Source organism: Argopecten irradians, chromosome 5 (assembly GCF_041381155.1).
Source record: "Argopecten irradians isolate NY chromosome 5, Ai_NY, whole genome shotgun sequence".
Taxonomy (NCBI): Eukaryota; Metazoa; Mollusca; class Bivalvia; order Pectinida; family Pectinidae; genus Argopecten; species Argopecten irradians.
Genome location: NC_091138.1, coordinates 6,997,992 through 7,019,867, shown reverse-complemented (window position 1 = coordinate 7,019,867; position 21,876 = coordinate 6,997,992). Strand labels below are relative to the sequence as shown.

General features: G+C 36.0%; 2 protein-coding genes across 2 annotated transcripts; both read right to left on the bottom strand.

Moving 5' to 3' along the window:
• Nucleotides 1-1,708: 1,708 nt before the first annotated feature.
• LOC138322741 (40-kDa huntingtin-associated protein-like) lies at nucleotides 1,709-17,244 on the bottom strand. The gene is made up of 12 exons (XM_069266823.1): nucleotides 17,095-17,244; nucleotides 14,535-14,581; nucleotides 14,017-14,089; nucleotides 13,490-13,649; nucleotides 11,591-11,659; nucleotides 10,822-10,884; nucleotides 10,526-10,583; nucleotides 10,187-10,249; nucleotides 8,321-8,412; nucleotides 8,086-8,167; nucleotides 6,189-6,235; nucleotides 1,709-2,601 (listed from the first exon to the last, which is right to left on the bottom strand). The coding sequence occupies exons 1-12, from the start codon at nucleotides 17,151-17,153 to the stop codon at nucleotides 2,464-2,466; spliced, it is 951 nt and encodes a 316-aa protein (XP_069122924.1). The 5' UTR covers nucleotides 17,154-17,244; the 3' UTR covers nucleotides 1,709-2,463.
• Nucleotides 5,101-6,147, bottom strand: LOC138324154 (uncharacterized; the record flags this gene model as incomplete). The annotated part of the gene is made up of 1 exon (XM_069269238.1): nucleotides 5,101-6,147. A coding segment is annotated over one exon (1,047 nt), but the record flags the coding sequence as incomplete, so codon positions are not given.
• Nucleotides 17,245-21,876: the final 4,632 nt, after the last annotated feature.

Here is a 21,876-nt window from a genome sequence, read left to right as displayed (position 1 = left end):
AGGCCTAACCCATGTACAAGTGTTCGTTTGGTGACTATTTAAGCGATGGTTGATATTACGGAATTAATATAAAAAACGAAAACACGTTGTAAAAACGAAACTAAAAAGGAGGAACCGAAAGCGCTACACCACCTACAAAATACTTCGATTTATAATGATCGATTTGCTCCAGTATGTATGCCAAAGTTTTGCAATGTAACAGTTTTGAGTATTAGTTACTAATAATGTGGCACGCTGTTTACCATTCCATAGATTCTACAAACCGCTACCAATGGCAGCGGCGAACATCAAAAACGACTAACTGTATCTTTGCCGTACTAATGATTTAATAACGCAGCTTGTAAAAACAAAGCACCGGGTATCGGTCTGATTAGTGATATTAATTATCTTGATGATATCAAGCTAGCAACACAAGCTGTCATAATCCCTATTGTCCGGCGAAGGGCCGTCGCGAGACAGCTAGGTGTGACAGCATGCCGCGGGGTATCGGCGAACACCTGATCTGTACAGGTAAATTTTTATTCGAATCATCGAGTGTCAGTTACCTATGATTCTATAACAAATGGTCCATGAAAAATGTTCGATACATCGAGAACTTCGATTCATAAAACTTCGATTCATACATGGGTTAGTTAGTAATGTTATATAGTGAAGAAATTCGGGACCATACAAAAAGTTCGATACAGCGAGAAATTCGATTCATCGAAGTTCGAATCATCGAGGTTTGACTGTATATGGAAAAAGCCAAATTGACCCCTTTTGACCCCGCCCCTCAAGCCCCCGGGGGGTCAGCCCTATCATTTGCACAATTTTGAATCCCCACCCTATAAGGATGCTACCATTGCATTATGGGTGCTATACCATGCTTAGTTTCAGAGAAGAAGTCGTTTATATGGAAATAGCCAAATTGGCCCCTTTTGACCCCGCCCCTCAGGCCCCCGGGGGGTCAGCCCCATCATTTGTACAATTTTGAATCCCCACCCTATAAGGATGCTACCATTGCATTATGGGTGCTATCCCATGCTTAGTTTCAGAGAAGAAGTCGTTTATATGGAAATAGCCAAATTGACCCCTTTTGACCCCGCCCCTCAGGCCCCCCGGGGGTCAGCCCCATCATTTGTACAATTTTGAATCCCCACCCTATAACGATACTACCATTGCATTATGAGTGCTATCTCTTGCTTAGTTTCAGAGAAGAAGTCGTTTTAAGGAAATAGCCAAATTGACCCCATTTGACCCCGCCCCTCAGGCCCCCGGGGGGTCAGCCCCATCATTTGTACAATTTTGAATCCCCACCCTATAAGGATGCTACCATTGCATTATGGGTGCTATCCCATGCTTGGTTTCAGAGAAGAAGTCGTTTATATGGAAATAGCCAAATTGACCCCTTTTGGCCCCGTCCCTCAGGCCCCCGGGGGATCAGCCCCATCATTTGTGCAATTTTCAGTTAGTAGCCCATAAGGATGCTACCAGTCAAATTTTGTTGAAATCCGACCAGCGGTTATGGAGAAGAAGTCGATTGTTGACGGACGCCGGACGCCGGACGCCGGACGACGGACGCCACGGTGCGCACGGACGACGGACCTTCGGACCGACCACGGTAAAAATGGCTGTTCAAATGGCTGTTCCATCCATGGTGATAACAAATAATCAATTCATTATAGATGCAATATCCCTTGGTATGTAAACATAAAATTGTAACCAAATGTAAATATAAGCATTGAACACCTTTCAGTTGGCATTCATGTTGGCTATGAATGCCAAACTGAAAGAAGTCCAATATTTAATAAAACAGACATGCTAAATTACGTCACTATATTACATGGAAGTTTGTATAGTGTATCTCAATCTACAGTCATTCAGACACAAAGATTTTGTTCAACATTTAAAAGTTATCACATCTAATAAGAATATACACAGTATGAAATAATGCCACTGTACCTTTCCATCTCAGTCATCTATTGTATGTAATACAGCACTTTAAACAACACAAAATATAGGACTTTACTTTAACATTGTCAACACCAGCATTAGTTTGCTTAATAGAATAGCACATGAAGGTGACATCATAATTTGAACACTACATATTTTAAAGTATAAAGCAAGGATTGCCGGGCAAACTACACATTACTTGTGAGATGGTGTTTAGTAGGAGTTTCTAGACATTGAAACAGGGGTACATACATGTACATTTTAGAGACCAATGGTACATTAATATCCACAGGTCATGATCATACTGTAAAAAGGCATGGGAATACAAACTGAGATCAGTTCAATAAAACACGTAAACATGTTTTATACAGGGGAGACAACTAGGAAAATTCAAATCACTGAATGTACCAACCATTTCCCTTAGCCTTGGAATGATGTTATAGTTGACCTTATAAAGCAGGGGAGACAATTCTCTCCTCTTACTGTTATACATCAGATCAGTTGTTTGGTCCCTAGTCACAATTCTCAAGATCATACTCCTTCCCCGGAGGGATGAGTTAACTCCCTAATGATCTGAAATAACAGTTCATTTTGTTCTCCTGTCAGAAGGGGCCATAACTCTGTCTGTAGAGCGCGGAGAGATGTAAAGTCTTGGGATTGACAAGCCATCTGTAATAAGTAAAGCAATTAATTTTTTTTTGAAATTATCATAATGTACACAAAATGAAAACATTACATAATTGATTATATTGACAAAATCATTCATGATTAGCAGTAACTACATATTTCATACATAGAGATTGAACAGTGTTTTGATTGCATTAAAGGTGGTATGAACACAGCCATATTCAATGTAGCGCTTCATGTAGAATATGTCTGTATCCCATTGCGTTCATACCAGCTTTAACGCAATCAAAACACTGTTTAATCTATATATTTACATAAATAAATCTATTTTTACAAGTTCGGGATCAAATTTAAAACAATGTTGGTTGCTAAGTGGGTAACTATGGTAGTTAGGATTGAGCGAGATATAGTTCCGATTGTTGAATGTTATAGCTGCAGTTTAGTTTGAAATATAACAATGACAGCTTTCAATTAGTTTTAAAATATGGTGTTTATCATGTATCAATAATATCGGTTTCAAATAAAAAAAAATCAAGATAACCAAGGCGGAACAAATACCAGTATGTATTGTTGTCACGGTAGTGATGCAGTTGGAAGTGGAGTGAGCCGCCATATTTGATTTTCAAACGAGGAAAGTTACTGTGCTATAGCCTATTGATGGTATGACCGTTGAGCTGCTGAATGTTTGTCATGTATGTATCGGTCACTGACCACAACAGACTGTCAGTAAGTTATACTAACCACAAAAAATTGTCAGTAAGTTGTACTGACCACAACAGACTGTCAGTACGTTATACTGACCACACCAGAATGTCAGTAATTAACACTGACCACAACAGAATGTCACTAAGTTATACTGACCACAACAGACAGTCAGTAAGTTATACTGACCACAACAGTCAGTCAGTAAGTTATACTAACCACAACAGACAGTCAGTAAGTTATACTAAGTTATACTGACCACAACAGATTGTCAGTAAGTTATACTGACCACAACAGATTGTCAGTAAGTTATACTGACCACAACAGACTGTCAGTAAGTTATACTGACCACAACAGACTGTCAGTAATTTATACTGACCACACCAGATTGTCAGTAAGTTATACTGACCACAACAGATTGTCAGTAAGTTATACTGACCACAACAGATTGTCAGTAAGTTATACTGACCACAACAGACTGTCAGTAATTTATACTGACCACAACAGATTGTCAGTAAGTTATACTGACCACAACAGACTGTCAGTAAGTTATACTGACCACAACAGATTGTCAGTAATTTATACTGACCACAACAGACTGTCAGTAAGTTATACTGACCACAACAGATTGTCAGTAATTTATACTGACCACAACAGATTGTCAGTAAGTTATACTGACCACAACAGATTGTCAGTAAGTTATACTGACCACAACAGATTGTCAGTAAGTTATACTGACCACAACAGACTGTCAGTAAGTTATACTGACCACAACAGACTGTCAGTAATTTATACTGACCACAACAGATTGTCAGTAAGTTATACTGACCACAACAGATTGTCAGTAATTTACACTGACCACAACAGACTGTCAGTAAGTTGTACTGACCACAACGATGTCGTATGTGTCAGTAAGTTATACTGACCACAACAGATTGTCAGTAAGTTATACTGACCACAACAGATTGTCAGTAAGTTATACTGACCACAACAGATTGTCAGTAAGTTATACTGACCACAACAGATTGTCAGTAAGTTATACTGACCACAACAGACTGTCAATAAGTTATACTGACCACAACAGACTGTCAGTAAGTTATACTGACCACAACAGACTGTCAGTAATAAGTTATACTGACCACAACAGATGTCAGTAAGTTATACTGACCACAACAGATGTCAGTAAGTTATACTGACCACAACAGATGTCAGTAAGTTATACTGACCACAACAGACTGTCAGTAAGTTATACTGACCACAACAGACTGTCAGTAAGTTATACTGACCACAACAGTTAAGTTATACTGACCACAACAGACTGTCAGTAAGTTATACTGACCACAACAGACTGTCAGTAAGTTATACTGACCACAACAGACTGTCAGTAAGTTATACTGACCACAACAGACTGTCAGTAAGTTATACTGACCACAACAGAATGTCAGTAAGTTATACTGACCACAACAGACTGTCAGTAAGTTATACTGACCACAACAGACTGTCAGTAAGTTATACTGACCACAACAGACAGTCAGTAAGTTATACTGACCACAACAGATTGTCAGTAAGTTATACTGACCACAACAGACTGTCAGTAAGTTATACTGACCACAACAGACTGTCAGTAAGTTATACTGACCACAACAGACTGTCAGTAAGTTATACTGACCACAACAGACTGTCAGTAAGTTATACTGACCACAACAGATTGTCAGTAAGTTATACTGACCACAACAGACTGTCAGTAAGTTATACTGACCACAACAGACTGTCAGTAAGTTATACTGACCACAACAGATTGTCAGTAAGTTATACTGACCACAACAGACTGTCAGTAAGTTATACTGTCCACGGAGTAGTCAGTAAGTTATACTGACCACAACAGACTGTCAGTAAGTTATACTGACCACAACAGACTGTCAGTAAGTTATACTGACCACAACAGACTGTCAGTAAGTTATACTGACCACAACAGACTGTCAGTAAGTTATACTGACCACAACAGACTGTCAGTAAGTTATACTGACCACAACAGACTGTCAGTAAGTTATACTGACCACAACAGACTGTCAGTAAGTTATACTGACCACAACAGACTGTCAGTAAGTTATACTGACCACAACAGACTGTCAGTAAGTTATACTGACCACAACAGACTGTCAGTAAGTTATACTGACCACAACAGACTGTCAGTAAGTTATACTGACCACAACAGACTGTCAGTAAGTTATACTGACCACAACAGACTGTCAGTAAGTTATACTGACCACAACAGACTGTCAGTAAGTTATACTGACCACAACAGACTGTCAGTAAGTTATACTGACCACAACAGACTGTCAGTAAGTTATACTGACCACAACAGACTGTCAGTAAGTTATACTGACCACAACAGACTGTCAGTAAGTTATACTGACCACAACAGACTGTCAGTAAGTTATACTGACCACAACAGACTGTCAGTAAGTTATACTGACCACAACAGACTGTCAGTAAGTTATACTGACCACAACAGACTGTCAGTAAGTTATACTGACCACAACAGACTGTCAGTAAGTTATACTGACCACAACAGATTGTCAGTAAGTTATACTGACCACAACAGACTGTCAGTAAGTTATACTGACCACAACAGATTGTCAGTAAGTTATACTGACCACAACAGACTGTCAGTAAGTTATACTGACCACAACAGACTGTCAGTAAGTTATACTGACCACAACAGATTGTCAGTAAGTTATACTGACCACAACAGATTGTCAGTAAGTTATACTGACCACAACAGACTGTCAGTAAGTTATACTGACCACAACAGACTGTCAGTAAGTTATACTGACCACAACAGATTGTCAGTAAGTTATACTGACCACAACAGATTGTCAGTAAGTTATACTGACCACAACAGATTGTCAGTAAGTTATACTAACCACAACAGACTGCATCATCAGGAACAAGTCCTCGGACAGGAACTGGGCTAAAAAACAAATATTATTAGATTGATGAGCTACACTATCCCAAAAGTCTATCATATAACGCAAAATTGTGGTGAAAATCAAAGATAAAGCTGTAATCTTCATACATGAGGAATTCCAGAAAATGAAGGACTATCTTTATGCATTTGACGCTTCAAAAAGGCAATGAAAAGGGATAAAGTTAAGATGGTTTGGACACCAACAATACACATTGAGTGCAAGACAACTTAACCACTATCCTATGATGAAAGATGATGTGCCCACTACCCCATGATGAGAGAAAACCTGACCAATACCCCATGCTGAAAGAAAACCTGACCAATACCCCATGCTGAAAGATAACTTGACCACTACCCCATGTTGAGATAACCTGACCACTACCCCATGTTGAGAGAAAACCTGACCAATACCCCATGTTGAAAGATAACTTGACCACTACCCAATGTTGTGAGATAACTTGACCACTAACCCATGTTGAGAGATAACTTGACCACTAACCCATGTTGAGAAATAACTTGACCACTACACCAAGTTGAGAGATAACTTGGTTATTACCCTATGTTGAGAAATATCTTGACCACTACTCCATGTTGAGAAATATCTTGACCACTACCCCATGTTGAGAAATATCTTGACCACTACCCCAAGTTGAGAGATAATTTGACCACTAACCCATGTTGATAGATAACTTGATCACTACCCCATGTTGTGATAACTTGATCACTAACCCATGTTGTGAGATAACTTGACCACTACCCCATGTTGTGATAACTTGATCACTACCCCATGTTGTGATAACTTGATCACTACCCCATGTTGTGATAACTTGATCACTAACCCATGTTGTGATAACTTGACCACTATCCCATGTTGTGAGATAACTTGATCACTACCCCATGTTGTGATAACTTGATCACTACCCCATGTTGTGATAACTTGATCACTACCCCATGTTGTGAGATAACTTGATCACTACCCCATGTTGTGATAACTTGACCACTATCCCATGTTGTGAGATAACTTGATCACTACCCCATGTTGTGAGATAACTTGATCACTACCCCATGTTGTGATAACTTGATCACTAACCCATGTTGTGATAACTTGACCACTATCCCATGTTGTGAGATAACTTGATCACTACCCCATGTTGTGAGATAACTTGATCACTACCCCATGTTGTGATAACTTGATCACTACCCCATGTTGTGATAACTTGACCACTATCCCATGTTGTGAGATAACTTGATCACTACCCCATGTTGTGAGATAACTTGATCACTACCCCATGTTGTGATAACTTGATCACTACACCAAGTTGTGAGATAACTTGACCACTATCCCATGTTGTGATAACTTGATCACTACCCCATGTTGTGAGATAACTTGACCACTACCCCATGTTGTGATAACTTGACCACTACCCCATGTTGTGATAACTTGACCACTACCCCATGTTGTGAGATAACTTGACCACTACCCCATGTTGTGATAACTTGACCACTACCCCATGTTGTGAGATAACTTGACCACTACCCCATGTTGTGATAACTTGATCACTACCCCATGTTGAGAGATAACTTGACCACTACCTCATGTTGAGAAATATTTTGACCACTACTCCATATTGAGAGATAACTTGACCACTACCCCAAGTTGAGAGAAAACCTGACCATTACCCCATGTTGAGAGATAACTGGACCACTATCCCATGTTGAGAGATAACCTGACCACTACCCCATATTGAGATAACTTGACCACTACCCCATGTTGTGAGATAACTTGACCACTATCCCATGTTGAGTGATAACCTGACCACTACCCCATGTTGTGAGATAACTTGACCACTAACCTGTAGCATGATCGTCAGTTGACTCCCAGGCATACTTTTCGAGAGTCTGGGCATGCTCGGGTCGGATTCTTTGTGGAGTTGGCTGTTAACAGGAACACAAGTATTATTGAAGTAATCCTACACTGAGCTTATGTTACCGACTGATATAACATATTAATCTTATCTTAAGTTATAGTTAAGTAAAGGCTTGAATCTTGTGAAAGATCAGCATCATTCAAAGTGAAACCCTATGTACCTGTAAGAGCATGAGTAGAAGGACTCTGGTGATCTCGCAGTGTGCCAGTACGTCACAGTAAGCTCCTATAGGCTTCCCAGTGGTGGACGACCCTGCCACATCACAAACAATGAGGTTACAGTCTGTACATCACTTGTTACACAGTTATCCATTGTAAAGACTTTTTAAATACTTGTTGATTGGTACCAATTTAGAAAGGTTTCACATTGCAACCAAGTGTGGATAACCTAACATACTAAAGAATACTAAGAATGTATATGTAAAACATCTTAATCACTTTCTTTGATTTTTCCTCTATTATGCTATAGTTACTTATATATACATTACATCAACACAGGGTTACATGATTATACAAATTAAACAAATATAATTTGTTGTACTATAATTGTACTATACAGAAAATAACTTTAAATTCCATGGGCCTTAACGGTCATCTGACTATTAGTACAATACAACATAGTCGTTTAAAGATTTTAGCCTATTTGACCTCTGTGACCTTGATTGAAGGTCAAGGTAATTCATTTGAACAAACTTGGTAGCCCTTCATCCAAGCATGCTACATGCCCGATATCAGACGCCTTGGCCTTCTAGTTCTTGAAAAGAAGTCATTTAAAGATTTTAGCCTATTTGACCCCTGTGACCTTAAATGAAGGTCAAGGTCATTTATTTGAACAAACTTGGTATCCCTTCATCCCAGCATGCTACATGCCCAATATCAGTACCCTGGGCCTTCTGGTTCTTGAGAAGAAGTCGTTTAAAGATTTTAGCCTATTTGACCCTCGTGACCTTGAATGAAGGTCAAGGTCATTTATTTGAACAAACTTGGTAGCCCTTCTTCCAAGCATGCCACAGGCCTAATATCAGGTCTCTAGGCCTCTTAGTCATTCACAAGAAGTTGTTTAAAGGATTTTAGCCTATTTGACCCCTGTGACCTTGAATGAAGGTCAAGGTCATTTATTTGAACAAACTTGGTAGCCCTTCATCCCAGCATCCTACAGGCCAAATATCAGTACCCTGGGCCTTCTGGTTCTTGAGAAGAAGTTGTTTAAAGATTTAAGCCTTTTTGACCCTCGTGACCTTGAATGAAGGTCAAGGTCATTTATTTGAACAAACTTGGTAGCCCTTCATCCCAGCATGCCACAGGCCTAATATCAGGTCTCTAGGCCTCTTAGTTATTCACAAGAAGTTGTTTAAAGGATTTTAGCCTATTTGACCCCTGTGACCTTGAATGAAGGTCAAGGTCATTTATTTGAACAAACTTGGTAGCCCTTCATCCCAGCATCCTACAGGCCAAATATCAGTACCCTGGGCCTTCTGGTTTTTGAGAAGAAGTTGTTTAAATGATTTTAGCCTTGTTGACCCCTGTGACCTTGAATGAAGTTCAAGGTCATTTATTTGAACAAACTTGGTAGCCCTCCATCCCAGCAACCTACAGGCCAAATATGAGTACCCTGGGCCTTCCGGTTATTGAGAAGAAGTTGTTTGAATGAAAAGTTTACGCACAGCGCACGGCGGACGGCGGACGGCGGACGGCGCACGGCGCACGACGACGGACGGTGCATTATGACAATAGGTCATCCTGACCCTTCGGGTCAGATGACCTAATAACTTTAAATTCCATACCATCATCAAACATCTTATTGCAATTAAATCTCACCATAAATTTATGGATGTAGAAAATGATAAAGAAAGGTTTTATTATTCACAATTCCTTGTCTCTCCTTAACAATTTCACATATGTAAAAAAATCAAATCATCAAATCACTTTTTTTATCAATGTAGAATTGTGACAACAAACACTCATATACATGTAAACAGTATTACGCTCATGGCAAAATGTATACATAAAGATATTGAAAAACCTACCACCTCTTTCCTGAGCAAGATAGGCCATTTCTGTTAAAACACCAAGAGCACCATCATAATCCTCTGAAAGACAAAAATATAAGCATACAGGTACATGTATAAGTACTCATTCCTTGGATATATTACTGCAGATACATCTGACAAAAATCCTGCCGTTGATTATCATTAGCAATTAAAACTTCTAAAGTAACATTTCAGAAGTAAACTGTTAAGAGACCTGCATAGCTTTCTCTTGTAATATTGCTTGAGCTTAACTTTGAAGAGATTAATTTAGTACTTCTGTAAATCATATATCTTAGTGGTGAGATATTAAGGATGTTTTCTTCATGACTGGCTTACTTGTTTCAATTTTACACGAGGCCACAGACCCGAGAGAGTGCAGACATTCCAAAGGACTCTACAAACAGATAATGAGGCCAGATAAATAACTTCAGTATCAACTGGACTCATTAACCTTCAATGTAATATAATATCACAGTTTGGTTTGAAATTGTTGGGTCAACTAATTGTTAATGGATATTCAAACTTGATAGGGTAATGTGTGTGACTGTCCATATCAGATATAGTTATTTCATTTTTTTTATATATCATAGAAATTAGAATACAGTACTGTACATGTTATTTTAATGTGTTACCTGCGACTGAAGCTCTGCTGCTCTCTGGAAGTGGGACATGGCTTCACCTGGTTTGTTTAAACGCTACTCCAAGAAAACATGAATAGGAATTATTTATCAAGTCATTGCGCATTGTTAGAGAAAGATTATTTAATGCATTAGTATCTAGCAATATTTGCCTTTGAAGAAGTAGTATGGTACAATATACCCATCCAATTCTATAGTCATGAACAATTTCACTCTGCTAAAATCTACTACTAACCTTTTGTGTAATGTTATTGTTCATCAACAAGTAAATCACATTCAATAGTAACTAGAAATGCCCTTAGGATATAGCCCTCTCCCTAACAATATAACAGTGGAGCTAAGAAGCCTTACTATATACTCATCAGATGGACAATGTTGACATTGATCACATATATAGTACATGTACAATCTAATTAAAATTAGACTTGTAATTCCGCTCCACAACGATACTCTACGTTACGCTCCAATACAAGATCTAACGATGCCCCGTTCGAGGTCACCTCAGCATGGCCTCTGGCCTAGAATCGGAACATCTTGGGACGTATTATTATCAGTTTACACTTCCGAATGAATCAACCACATCGAAGATTCTGTAGACGACACACTGATTGGCTAACCATAGGGGTCATGCTGAGGTGGCCCGAACGGGGCATCGTTAGATCGTGTATTGGAGCGTAACCTAGAGTATCGTACATGTATACCTCGTGAGCAGGAGAGTGTTTTGCTGGACCCTACATATTTATAATTGTGGACCACTACATACCTTTAAAGCATTCCCCAGTTCTATTGATAGAGCAGCAGCCAAGGAGATATGGTTGTTTTCTATATAAACCTGGAAATAAATAAATAATAAAACTAGATATTAAAAATATGATGACATTAATATATGTTATTAAAATACTAGAATATTTCTTTTTTAATTTTGACAACTTACACACTGTAGAGATGACAGGATCAAATTATGTTCCAACATCAGTTTATTATATAAGATCATATACATGTTTGTTTGCATGAATGTCCAAAACCTGTTTAGATGCAATATATTACTGTAACAGGGTGAAGGATTTGCAATTAATTTAATTTAGTTCTCCCTAGCTGAGCGGTATATTGTGGCCAGAAATGACCAGGGTTACATACTCCCCCTCCAGGAATCAACTCGTCCTTGAGTTTCCAGGGGTCACAACAATTCTTTGCAGGTATCGCTCAGTATCATTCCCGAGTCCCTACAGGTGCCCCAATGTAACAGGGTGCAGGATTTACAATAATCCTCAGTAAGGAATCAAACTCGGGACCTCTTGTTCCCTAGTCTGACGCTCAACTGATCAAGCTAAAGAGAAGTTCTCCCTAGCCAAGCATATATTGCGACTAGTATTGACCAGGGTTACATACAGAGCTTCAGATGAATTTGCTTGAGCATGGGTCATTGGGCCCATCTGAGCCAAAAAAGGGGGTCACTCATTTTTCAAAACCATGGGCCAGATTTTTTTGTGATTGTTTACTCATGTTATTTTGTATGTTAAGGAATAAATAAAAGAAAATTTGAATCAGATTTTACTTATTTTTATTCTGTTGATAGTTTAGTAGAGAAAATGACCTTCATTTTTTTTTTACATCTCCATACATAGACAGCTCTATCAAAATCCTACTATCTTAGCTCTCATCCCCTCATACACACACATCCATCTGTCACAGGTCTGTGCCCAAATGCTTGCTCTTTTTGTTAAGTAATTTTGGACGCTAAAGAATGAATCTTTCCCAATCTATTGTGTGTGTTGGATTAGTAAGAGTAAGAGCAGCTAATATATTTTGATAAAGTTTGGAAATATAAAAAAAAATTTCTACATTTGCAGTTTGTTGTTTTATTTTCTGTCAAACTATTCAATTAACCATAATGCATATCTATTTTAAAATTACTTTTATTGTATACTGAACGTAAACATCATTAGACAGACCGTACGATACCCCATCTCGGGTCCCAAGCCCAGTCTGCAACAATCTTCCATCGATATAACTGTTGCAAGGAAACTTTTTACTATACCTGATACTCTAATGCTGATTAAATATCGTTTTTGCTTTGTTCATAAACTCCTTTCATTCAACAATCATGTAATAAACGTATTACAATATAAACCATTTAAATGCTTCATTAGATATAGCATCAAGCTCTCGCCACTGGCACTGACCCATATACGGTAATTGCGGTGACAGGTCAAGTCATCACTTGTCAAAACAAATCTAAAACAATGCTAAGAGTCATTCTAATTTCTTTCTCCATGTCTCAGAATAATAAACACACTAGATTTTTCAAATTCTATGTACAGTCAAACCTCCGATTCTATGACAATTTTATTCATGCTAACATTTCTTCTCTGTCTGTCAGGATCAATCTGACAGACTAGACATGTGCTGACTCCGTTTACATGATTTTACGGAATGGGCACAAACTTAAGGACCGTATTTACTTTCATTTTAGCTTATATTTTCATTGCGCCGATTGGTGCATTCAGATGGAACATTGTGCATCATTTTAAAAAATATGCGGGATTGGCGAGAGTGCACTGTCCATATGAAGCTCTGTACATGTACATTACAAACAGATCTAAAACAGACAACAATGATTTTTATAGAAGTGTTCTAAGATAGGTGTAATACATTTTGTTACCCTTATAGCATGACTAAAGCAGTTAATAGACGCTGTAAGATGTTCCTCGAAGCTGGGACACTTTGTGTCACGGTTCACCAGTTCTGCATCTAAAAATGCTCGTGCAGCTGAGGTTAACGCTTGTGCCTCCCCAGCAGCATTCACTAGAGTATGTTCACATCTGTAAACAATAAAAACCAGACAAAGTCAACAATACATACCAATTCATAAATGTTGAGTATCCACGTCTGATAACACCAGTCTATCAGGTTTGACTTTAACATTCTAAAATTACAGTGTAATGTCAAGATTCTGCATTAAGCTTGTATAATAAAGCTAGTATTATAATCATAAATATGCATTCCGTTGTTCACAAAAATGACCAATGGCATCACATTTTTTTCAAATGCATAGTAAAAACATCACATTGTATAACATTCAAATCACTTTAAAATTTAACTATGTATCTTTTAATGAATTAGATACAATGACAGTTAGAGTCATGTTAATACAAATGTTGGAATGACAAAAAATACTCTGAAATGTACCTTGCTTGTGCTAGGCAGCAAAACCCCGCATATTGTGGACAATCTTGCTGTTTTAAACTTTTGGCAAGGGCCGCTGTAAAGCAAAGTTAAATATTGAAATCACAGTAGACATGACTATTGCTTTAAAGGATTTTTATTCATGCAGTGATACCTCTTTCTAACATTATCCGCATGATATCTATTGATTTCACCATGACCAGTGTAATATTTTTGTATATAACTAGTCATGTAATATAACCTAGAGAGATTTTCATTGGCTGTACCAAGCAAGATACCACTGTGATGTCTTGACAGAAACAAAGTGACATTAGGATTTTGGAGGATAGCAGGACAAATAATGGCTGCATATGCTGGATTTTTTAATAAATTTTTTGGCAATGATGTTCTTTGTTGTCACTAAATTATGTGATGTTATAATTAGCGTCTTATTTGTTACAGTTAGTTTAAATAAGAAACAGTTGTATTTTATGTTTTGTTTCGAAAACATATGCGTCGGCAAATGTTATTGGTATACTTACAATATTGTTCTATACCCTCTGCTACATTAGGTCTTTTCAAGAAACGCCTGAAATAAAGTACATGTGTGTAAGACATTATATCAAAAAAGATTTTCATCTATGTATACTGCAGCTGGCAGGCAACCAGTTCTTGCCATCGCATCTGCATCTGTGTAACAGGGCAAGAGTAGTGTGCCGCCAGCCAGACTTGAGCCCATGACCCTGGACTTACTAGTTTGCCACTCTACCAACTGCACTAACGGGAAATTCCCCTTAGCACAAATTAAAGCTAGATGGCGACCGTATCATTATGTACAAATAAAACCTGCTACACTACCCCCCCCTTTCAAACGTGTTCACCCCCAAACACAGACCAACCCAGATTCTGTCTCCAACAAAGCCTCTCAGTATCATATAGCTTTAACTTTTAATGGTCTATGGCGCCCAATGTATCTAGGGCGAGAGTAGTGTGCCATCAGCTGGATCTACCGACTGAGCTAAAGTGAAATTCCCCCTAGCGCAAAGCTAGAAGGCGGCCATATCACAAAGTAAAATTAAAACCTGCAACATCTGTATGATTTTTACAGAATTTAACGCCAATAAAGTCATCTTCTGCTTGAAGATATTTCAATTCATCCTCGATACTCTAGGGGTTACTATCAATGATGTTATATCCATCCCTGTACTATCTCATAGTAAAACTGGAGGCAACAGAAGACACAGCTAATTCCAGCTGAATTAGGTCCTTTCAGGGATAACCACAGGTGAAAATTTTATGATGGAGGAAATTTTTTTTTTCACTCAAAGAATTCATGTGCGAGCCTTTTCTTAAAGGGTATTTAAAGTTACTCAATTTAATGTGATTTTTTTCCTTTGCAACCAGAATTACTTAATAAAGGTTGAATTTATTTCTTATATCATTAGTTCTTATGACAAAATTCTAAGAATTGCTAATTATTATTAGTCCAGCAAAGCTTTATTATAAAGTGATCATATTGAAGTCATGATTGACATAAAATGAAAAGTCCCTGGTCATTAAACATTTATCCAGAGTGGGCTCTTCTACATCTAGTATTTCTTAAATCATGTCCGTTTCTATTATGTTGATTTTTTTATAAATATATTTCTTCAATATGTAAAGAAAAATATAAGCATTTAAAAAATTATGCTTATTAAAATTAAAAAAAAAAAAAAAAATGACATATTAGTAATATTCTGAGTAAGCTAAATGGACGACACTACAATTTGAGAACTTTAGAAATATAAAAAAAATATTAATCTGAGGCTGTGCTGATCTTTTATGTAAGAGTTGCTTCCCTTGATTTTAGTCAACCTGATTTGATATTCCAAGAAAAAGAACGTTTTTCCTGCAAAATAGCCTTATATTTTAATGAAACTGACCCATATATTGTAATATGCATATAATATACAATTGTACAGTTTATTTTGTGGAAATAATGCTTGTAATTCACTATGGTATGTAGACTTTATATTACGTTTGTAACGTAAGCATCAAATGCCTGCAGATGACCCTGGAAACCACAACCCATGAAATACGCAATCATGCTAGGCCTAATTAGAATGTGTACGTGATTTATCAATTAATAGTAATCGTTTAGATCTCTTGTGGTGTGTGCATTGACCAATGTACGATATAGGCACACAGGTGAGCGTTGGTCCCGACAGTCCATTGTTCTATTTGCCCGCAAGCATTTACATGTGGTGTTGAAGGCCAGGCTCCAATTTCTCGAAACAAAAGTGCAGACTTAAGATTTTCTCGTTATGTAATGATGTAATGTTATATATGATTACTTTAGACTTAAGTCAGTTTTGGACTTAAGTTTCTTTTGAGAAATAAGAGCCAGTCCAGGTAAAATACGGGGGCTCACCAAAGGATATTTTACGATGGCGCAACCGATTGTTAATGATGGCGCTGAACTTTTAATCATGGCGCTGCATAATTTAACGATGGCGGCCCGCCATCGTAAAACAGGTCATGGTGAACACTGCCTTTGATGTATGTACTACATCAAAAGAATCAAATAACGTACACTGTGGTTGACTGTTTTGCTTTGAAGTCAAGCGCCACTCTCTGCAATCTTCATTTAGTTTCTGCATGCCTGTAATTGGTCATTTTTTTCTCCTGAGCTGCCTCCGGTTTTACTATGAGAAATTACCAGGCTGGATATGACGTCAGTGATAGTAACCCCTGGTGTATATAGGATGGCTTCCATGCTGCTTTCCACACAAAAAAAATGTTTGAATATTCGTGTACGATCATAAAAATACAATGTGTGATGGCGAGAATTGGATAAATGTTATCTGGTCGCCTGCCAGTAAATTTAAGATCATATGTTTTGCCATAGTTAATAAGTAATTGTACAACACATGTATAATGATTAGTACATAAACTATTATGTTAATGCCGTAACAGTTACAATTGTACATGTTGATGTAGTTTAAAAGGGGTCATCACAATTTCTTGTGTAAAACAGGTATTTAATCAATCGACATCGACGACATGCTTGATGATAAGGCTTAAGCTATGATTTTTCTAGAGAAGGTGACTGAGCATACTTACTTTTTCAATTTATTTGTTACTGCCCTGTATCTCCCAAGAACATCGACGTCTTTCTCCATTTCTGTTTCTAGATTCTGTCTCACGATCTCCCTGTTTATTCCTAACCTCCGCACTAGGAGAGTTCCAAATGCGATTATAATCGCAAAAGATTCACGCACTTGGTCACACTCTCAAGTTGGAGTTATCGTTCCTTACATTTATTTGGATTATAAAGAGTAGATCTGTATATAATCAGAGATTAAATAGTTAAATCTCTGATACATTCACGACGAGAAAAAAAAATAATACTAAAAATGATAAACAAATGTTTGACAGGGAATTTTACCTTCAAAGAAATCAAATAAAATCATGTCGATCTTCACAAAATACCAAAATTGAACTATGATAAAAAATTAATTAAACTCAAAAATCTATTGCAGACATGGAACAGAAGGAAAATTTCACCAATTGGTAGAATTTGTATTATAAAATTATTTTTGATCTCGCAATTAAATCATCTTTTTATATCGCTTTATTCCGATATCGTGAAGGTTTTGTAAAACAGCTCAACAGTATTCTTTTTAATTATCTATGGAATAGTGGTTCAGATAAAGTTAAGAGAGATGTAATTATACAAAATTATATGGATGGAGGCTTAAAAATTATCAATCTCACAGCTTTTATAGATTCATTAAAAATTGGATGGATAATGAGAATATTTAGATCTAATGGTAAATGGCGTATGATTCTAAACTATAAAGTTAATTTTCATCATTTGGCGAATTGTGGAAGTGAAAACCTTAGTAAGATTTTGACAAATTGTAGAAATGCTTTCCGGAAAGATGTTTTTACAGCGTGGTACAAATTAAGATCAAAGAAGAATACTCTGTATTCAAAATTCCAGTGGTACAACAAAAATATTATTTTTGGAAATAAAACTGTTTTTCACATAACTTGGTTTAGAAAAGGAATCATAACCATAAGACTTGTTAAAAAGTGTGTCTCCATATTCTTTCTTTACATATGACGAATTCTGTAATATTTATAGTGCAATAAGTAATTATCTTCAGTATCATGGACTTATATCTAGCATTAAAAAGTATCTGAAAAATGTATATGTACCAAATGAAAAATTATTTTACCCAATTATTCCTTTTAGCCTTGAATTAATATTGAAAAATAACCGCGGAGTTCAAGATTTTTACAGAGTTCTAGTTAAAAATGATACGGCTATAGCTGGCCAGTATAAATGGAGAAACTCTTTTGACTATGCTCAAGAAATGTGGAAACAAGTATACAATATACCTTTCATGTCTACTAATAATACTAAACTTAATGGCTTCAGTTCAGAATTTCCCATCATATTCTAACAACTGATACATATCTTTGTAAAATTGGTCTTTCAAATAATCCTCATTGTATGCTATGTGCATTAGAAAGAGAGACAATCATACATCTTTTTGGGAAATGCTCTGAAGTTCACTTTTTAGCCAATTTTGAAAACCTTTTGGATATTCATTTTATTCCTTTTGCTATTAATAAAGAAACTATGCTTTTTGGGAAACAAGATCAAAATTGTATATACCATAGGATAGATAATGAAATTGTTCTTTATATTAAATATTATATTTACAAAACTAGATGCCCATATGCTACATGTTCATTAAATGTGACAGTTTTTTAAACTCTATTATAGAGTATTACTATGTTCAAAAGTATATAGCTTTTGGTTAAGGAAAAAAATAACTTAATAGATTCAATAAAGATTGGCAAAAATGGTTAAAACTAGTGGAACTTGCAAACCCTTGACAGTTTGTCCATATTTTAAATTGAAATGAAATAGCTATTTATACATGTTTTCCAAGTGTCATTCTTGCACTATGTATACATTTGTATAAATCTGTGAAGTGATATCCATTTTCTGTCCTTTTTTTCCTTTTCTATCTCTCCCCTTATGTTAATTGTTTATTTATTGGTTTATATACCACCCCTTCATACCCTTATCCCCCTTTACCCCTTACCCCCTCCCTATCTATTTTTTTCTTACCCCCTGCCCCCTTTTCATAAATAATAATAAAAAACAATGTAATTTCTAGTGTATGAGAGGAAAATGCCAGAATGGAAGGAAATTGGAGTAATGTGCATATATATGTGGCAAATGTAGTCTTTGTTAAAACATTGTTTGGAAAATAAAAAATAAAAAAAAAAAATAAAAAAAAAAATAATAATAAATAATTAATATTTCCACAGCCAAGGATTTATTTGCCACAGCTAATGAAATGTCAAGCCATTAAGATGTGAAGTTGTGAATAAAAGTTTGTAATTTGTCCCATTCTGTATTATATTCGTTGAATCTAGTAAATATAATGTGTCTATATACACTTTAATTTGTAATGAAACTGAATAAGGAAAACTGACTTCATGATGATGATGTACTATCTGAAAAGTTAAAAAAAATTGTATCAAACTTTTTTTCTCATATAGATTTTTGGAAATTGGAGGTCATACCATAAAAGAAAATGAGAGAAAAAAAAACATATATCCTTGTGCTCGGTTTTTGAGCTGTTGTCACTCAAAGATACCTAGTTGACAAAATATTGAATTTTATGGGAATTCTGCCGATTTGATAATACACAATAGATTAAAGCCAAATTTCACCCTTTATAGAAAAAGTCCTGGTATTAAGCTTTTGTTAAAACATAAGTGTGATGTTATCTATTGTTGTTTTTGTACTTAAATAACTCCTGGATTATATGGTGATTTAGGGAGATTCCCTCACTATGTTGAAGTTAAAAACAGAATTATTATGTTCTCGCATAAATTGATTACTACTGATAATCTTTCAAGTAATATATATAAGTTGATGTTAAACTTGCAAACAAATAATGTCATGGAATTCGAATAGATGCATAATGTTAAAAATAATTTTGAAGAAACCGGTTTTAATTATATAAGGGACTTCCAGAATGAATGTACATATAATAGAGAATATTTAAAATCTATCGTAAAACAAAGATTACAAGATCAATTTGTACAAAAAAAATGGTTTAATGATATAGAGAATTTATCAAGAGGTCGTACTTATTCTATTTTTAAAAGTAATTTTGAATTTGAACAGTATCTTGTGAAATTAAAGCCAATAGATAGACAAATCATCATAGAATTCAGAACCTCGAACATGCACTTACCTATAGAAACTGGAAAATTGACTGGGACCCCTGAAGTAAATAGAACTTGTAATCTATGTTTTACTGATATTGGAAACGAATATCATTATTTGTTTCAATGCAGTAATGAAATGTTGAAACGTTTACGAGAAATCGTATATACCAAGTTACTATTATAGAAACCATAGTGTTATAAAAATGAAAGGTCTGTTTACTATATGTAACATAACTGTTCTGACAAATACATGCAAGTTTTTGAAAAAAAAAGATGAAAAACTTTTGATTGAGCATGTAAATCGCTAATACATATTGTAATGCACTGTTGCGCTATGGGCCCAATATAGTAGCATGTTTATATTATGTATAGTGACCTCCTGTTACATACTTGTATGTCTGAGAGTGAAATAAAATCTGAAATCTGAAATCTGACTCTAATATAAGACAGTCACTTATAAGACAGTAAAAGGTTGCATACATTGTATATGGGAGAGTTACACATACGGATGAGTATATATCTCCATGCATAATCCTATAATTATGTTAACACACAACACACAACCTGTCGGAATATTCCATTATTTTTTTAATCCAAATGACGAACAAATCCATTGCAATGAATATAAAGAGAATTTAATCCACTATTGACACGGAATTAAACACATCCACAGAATTTCTGTATATATCCCAGATAGAGGTTTCCTCTGTATTATGATATATTTCACATTTAACACTTGTCTACAGCATTAACTCCAATTTCCGCTTCATGAAACCTTGTTGTTTTTTTACTCCACTTTTAATATTAAATTAAATCATCTATACTGTAGTTTTAAACTTATTTTGGTGTTGTTTCAACAATAATTCAGAATTTCACCTAAATCCCATTAGCTTGTTTAATGAAATTGCACATGGTACAAATAAATCCAAAATTGTCCCTAGAGAAGTTGAAATTTTAAATCCTCTGAATTCAGTGAAAGTTCTAGGAACACCGACTGTTTTGATCTAGCCTGGAAATCACTGTTATATGCGATCATTTTAGCAAAACACTTTCAAACAAACGCCTAAATTGCAAGTCTAATTTCATATGACATTTCATTACCACATCAGACATAGGAAAGAAATGTCCTTTTAGTAATAAAAGTCACTAAAGTCATCTTATCGCTTAAATTGAGAAAGTAATAAATATCCCTCCATCACTGTTGGTGGACATGGTGAAAATGAATTTACAGATAGTTGTTCAACCCAAAAGCATGCTTCATGCATTCCCTTCATGAATGCTATTCATCACATATAACACAGGCAAAGGTACTTCTATGTTGCCATTGTCTATATCAGATTTGTCACGGTTGAATGCACATTGATAGAGTTACCTGAGCTCATAGACAAAGGCAAAAAACTGGCTTATATTAGAAATGAAAGTGTACTTTAAGACTTACTATGTTTTACGTTAGAGATAAGCCTCAAACTGTACAATTTGTGGGAGAGAGAACAGATCTCGGGCCTGAAAGGCCTCGATACATTTCTCTCTCCCACATATTGTACAGTTTTTTGTTTTGTTTTTGTTTTTTGTTGATGATTTTTTTTTAGTATTTTAGAGAGAAAAGTTAAAGTACTCAAATTACCATTAAATGTAAAATAA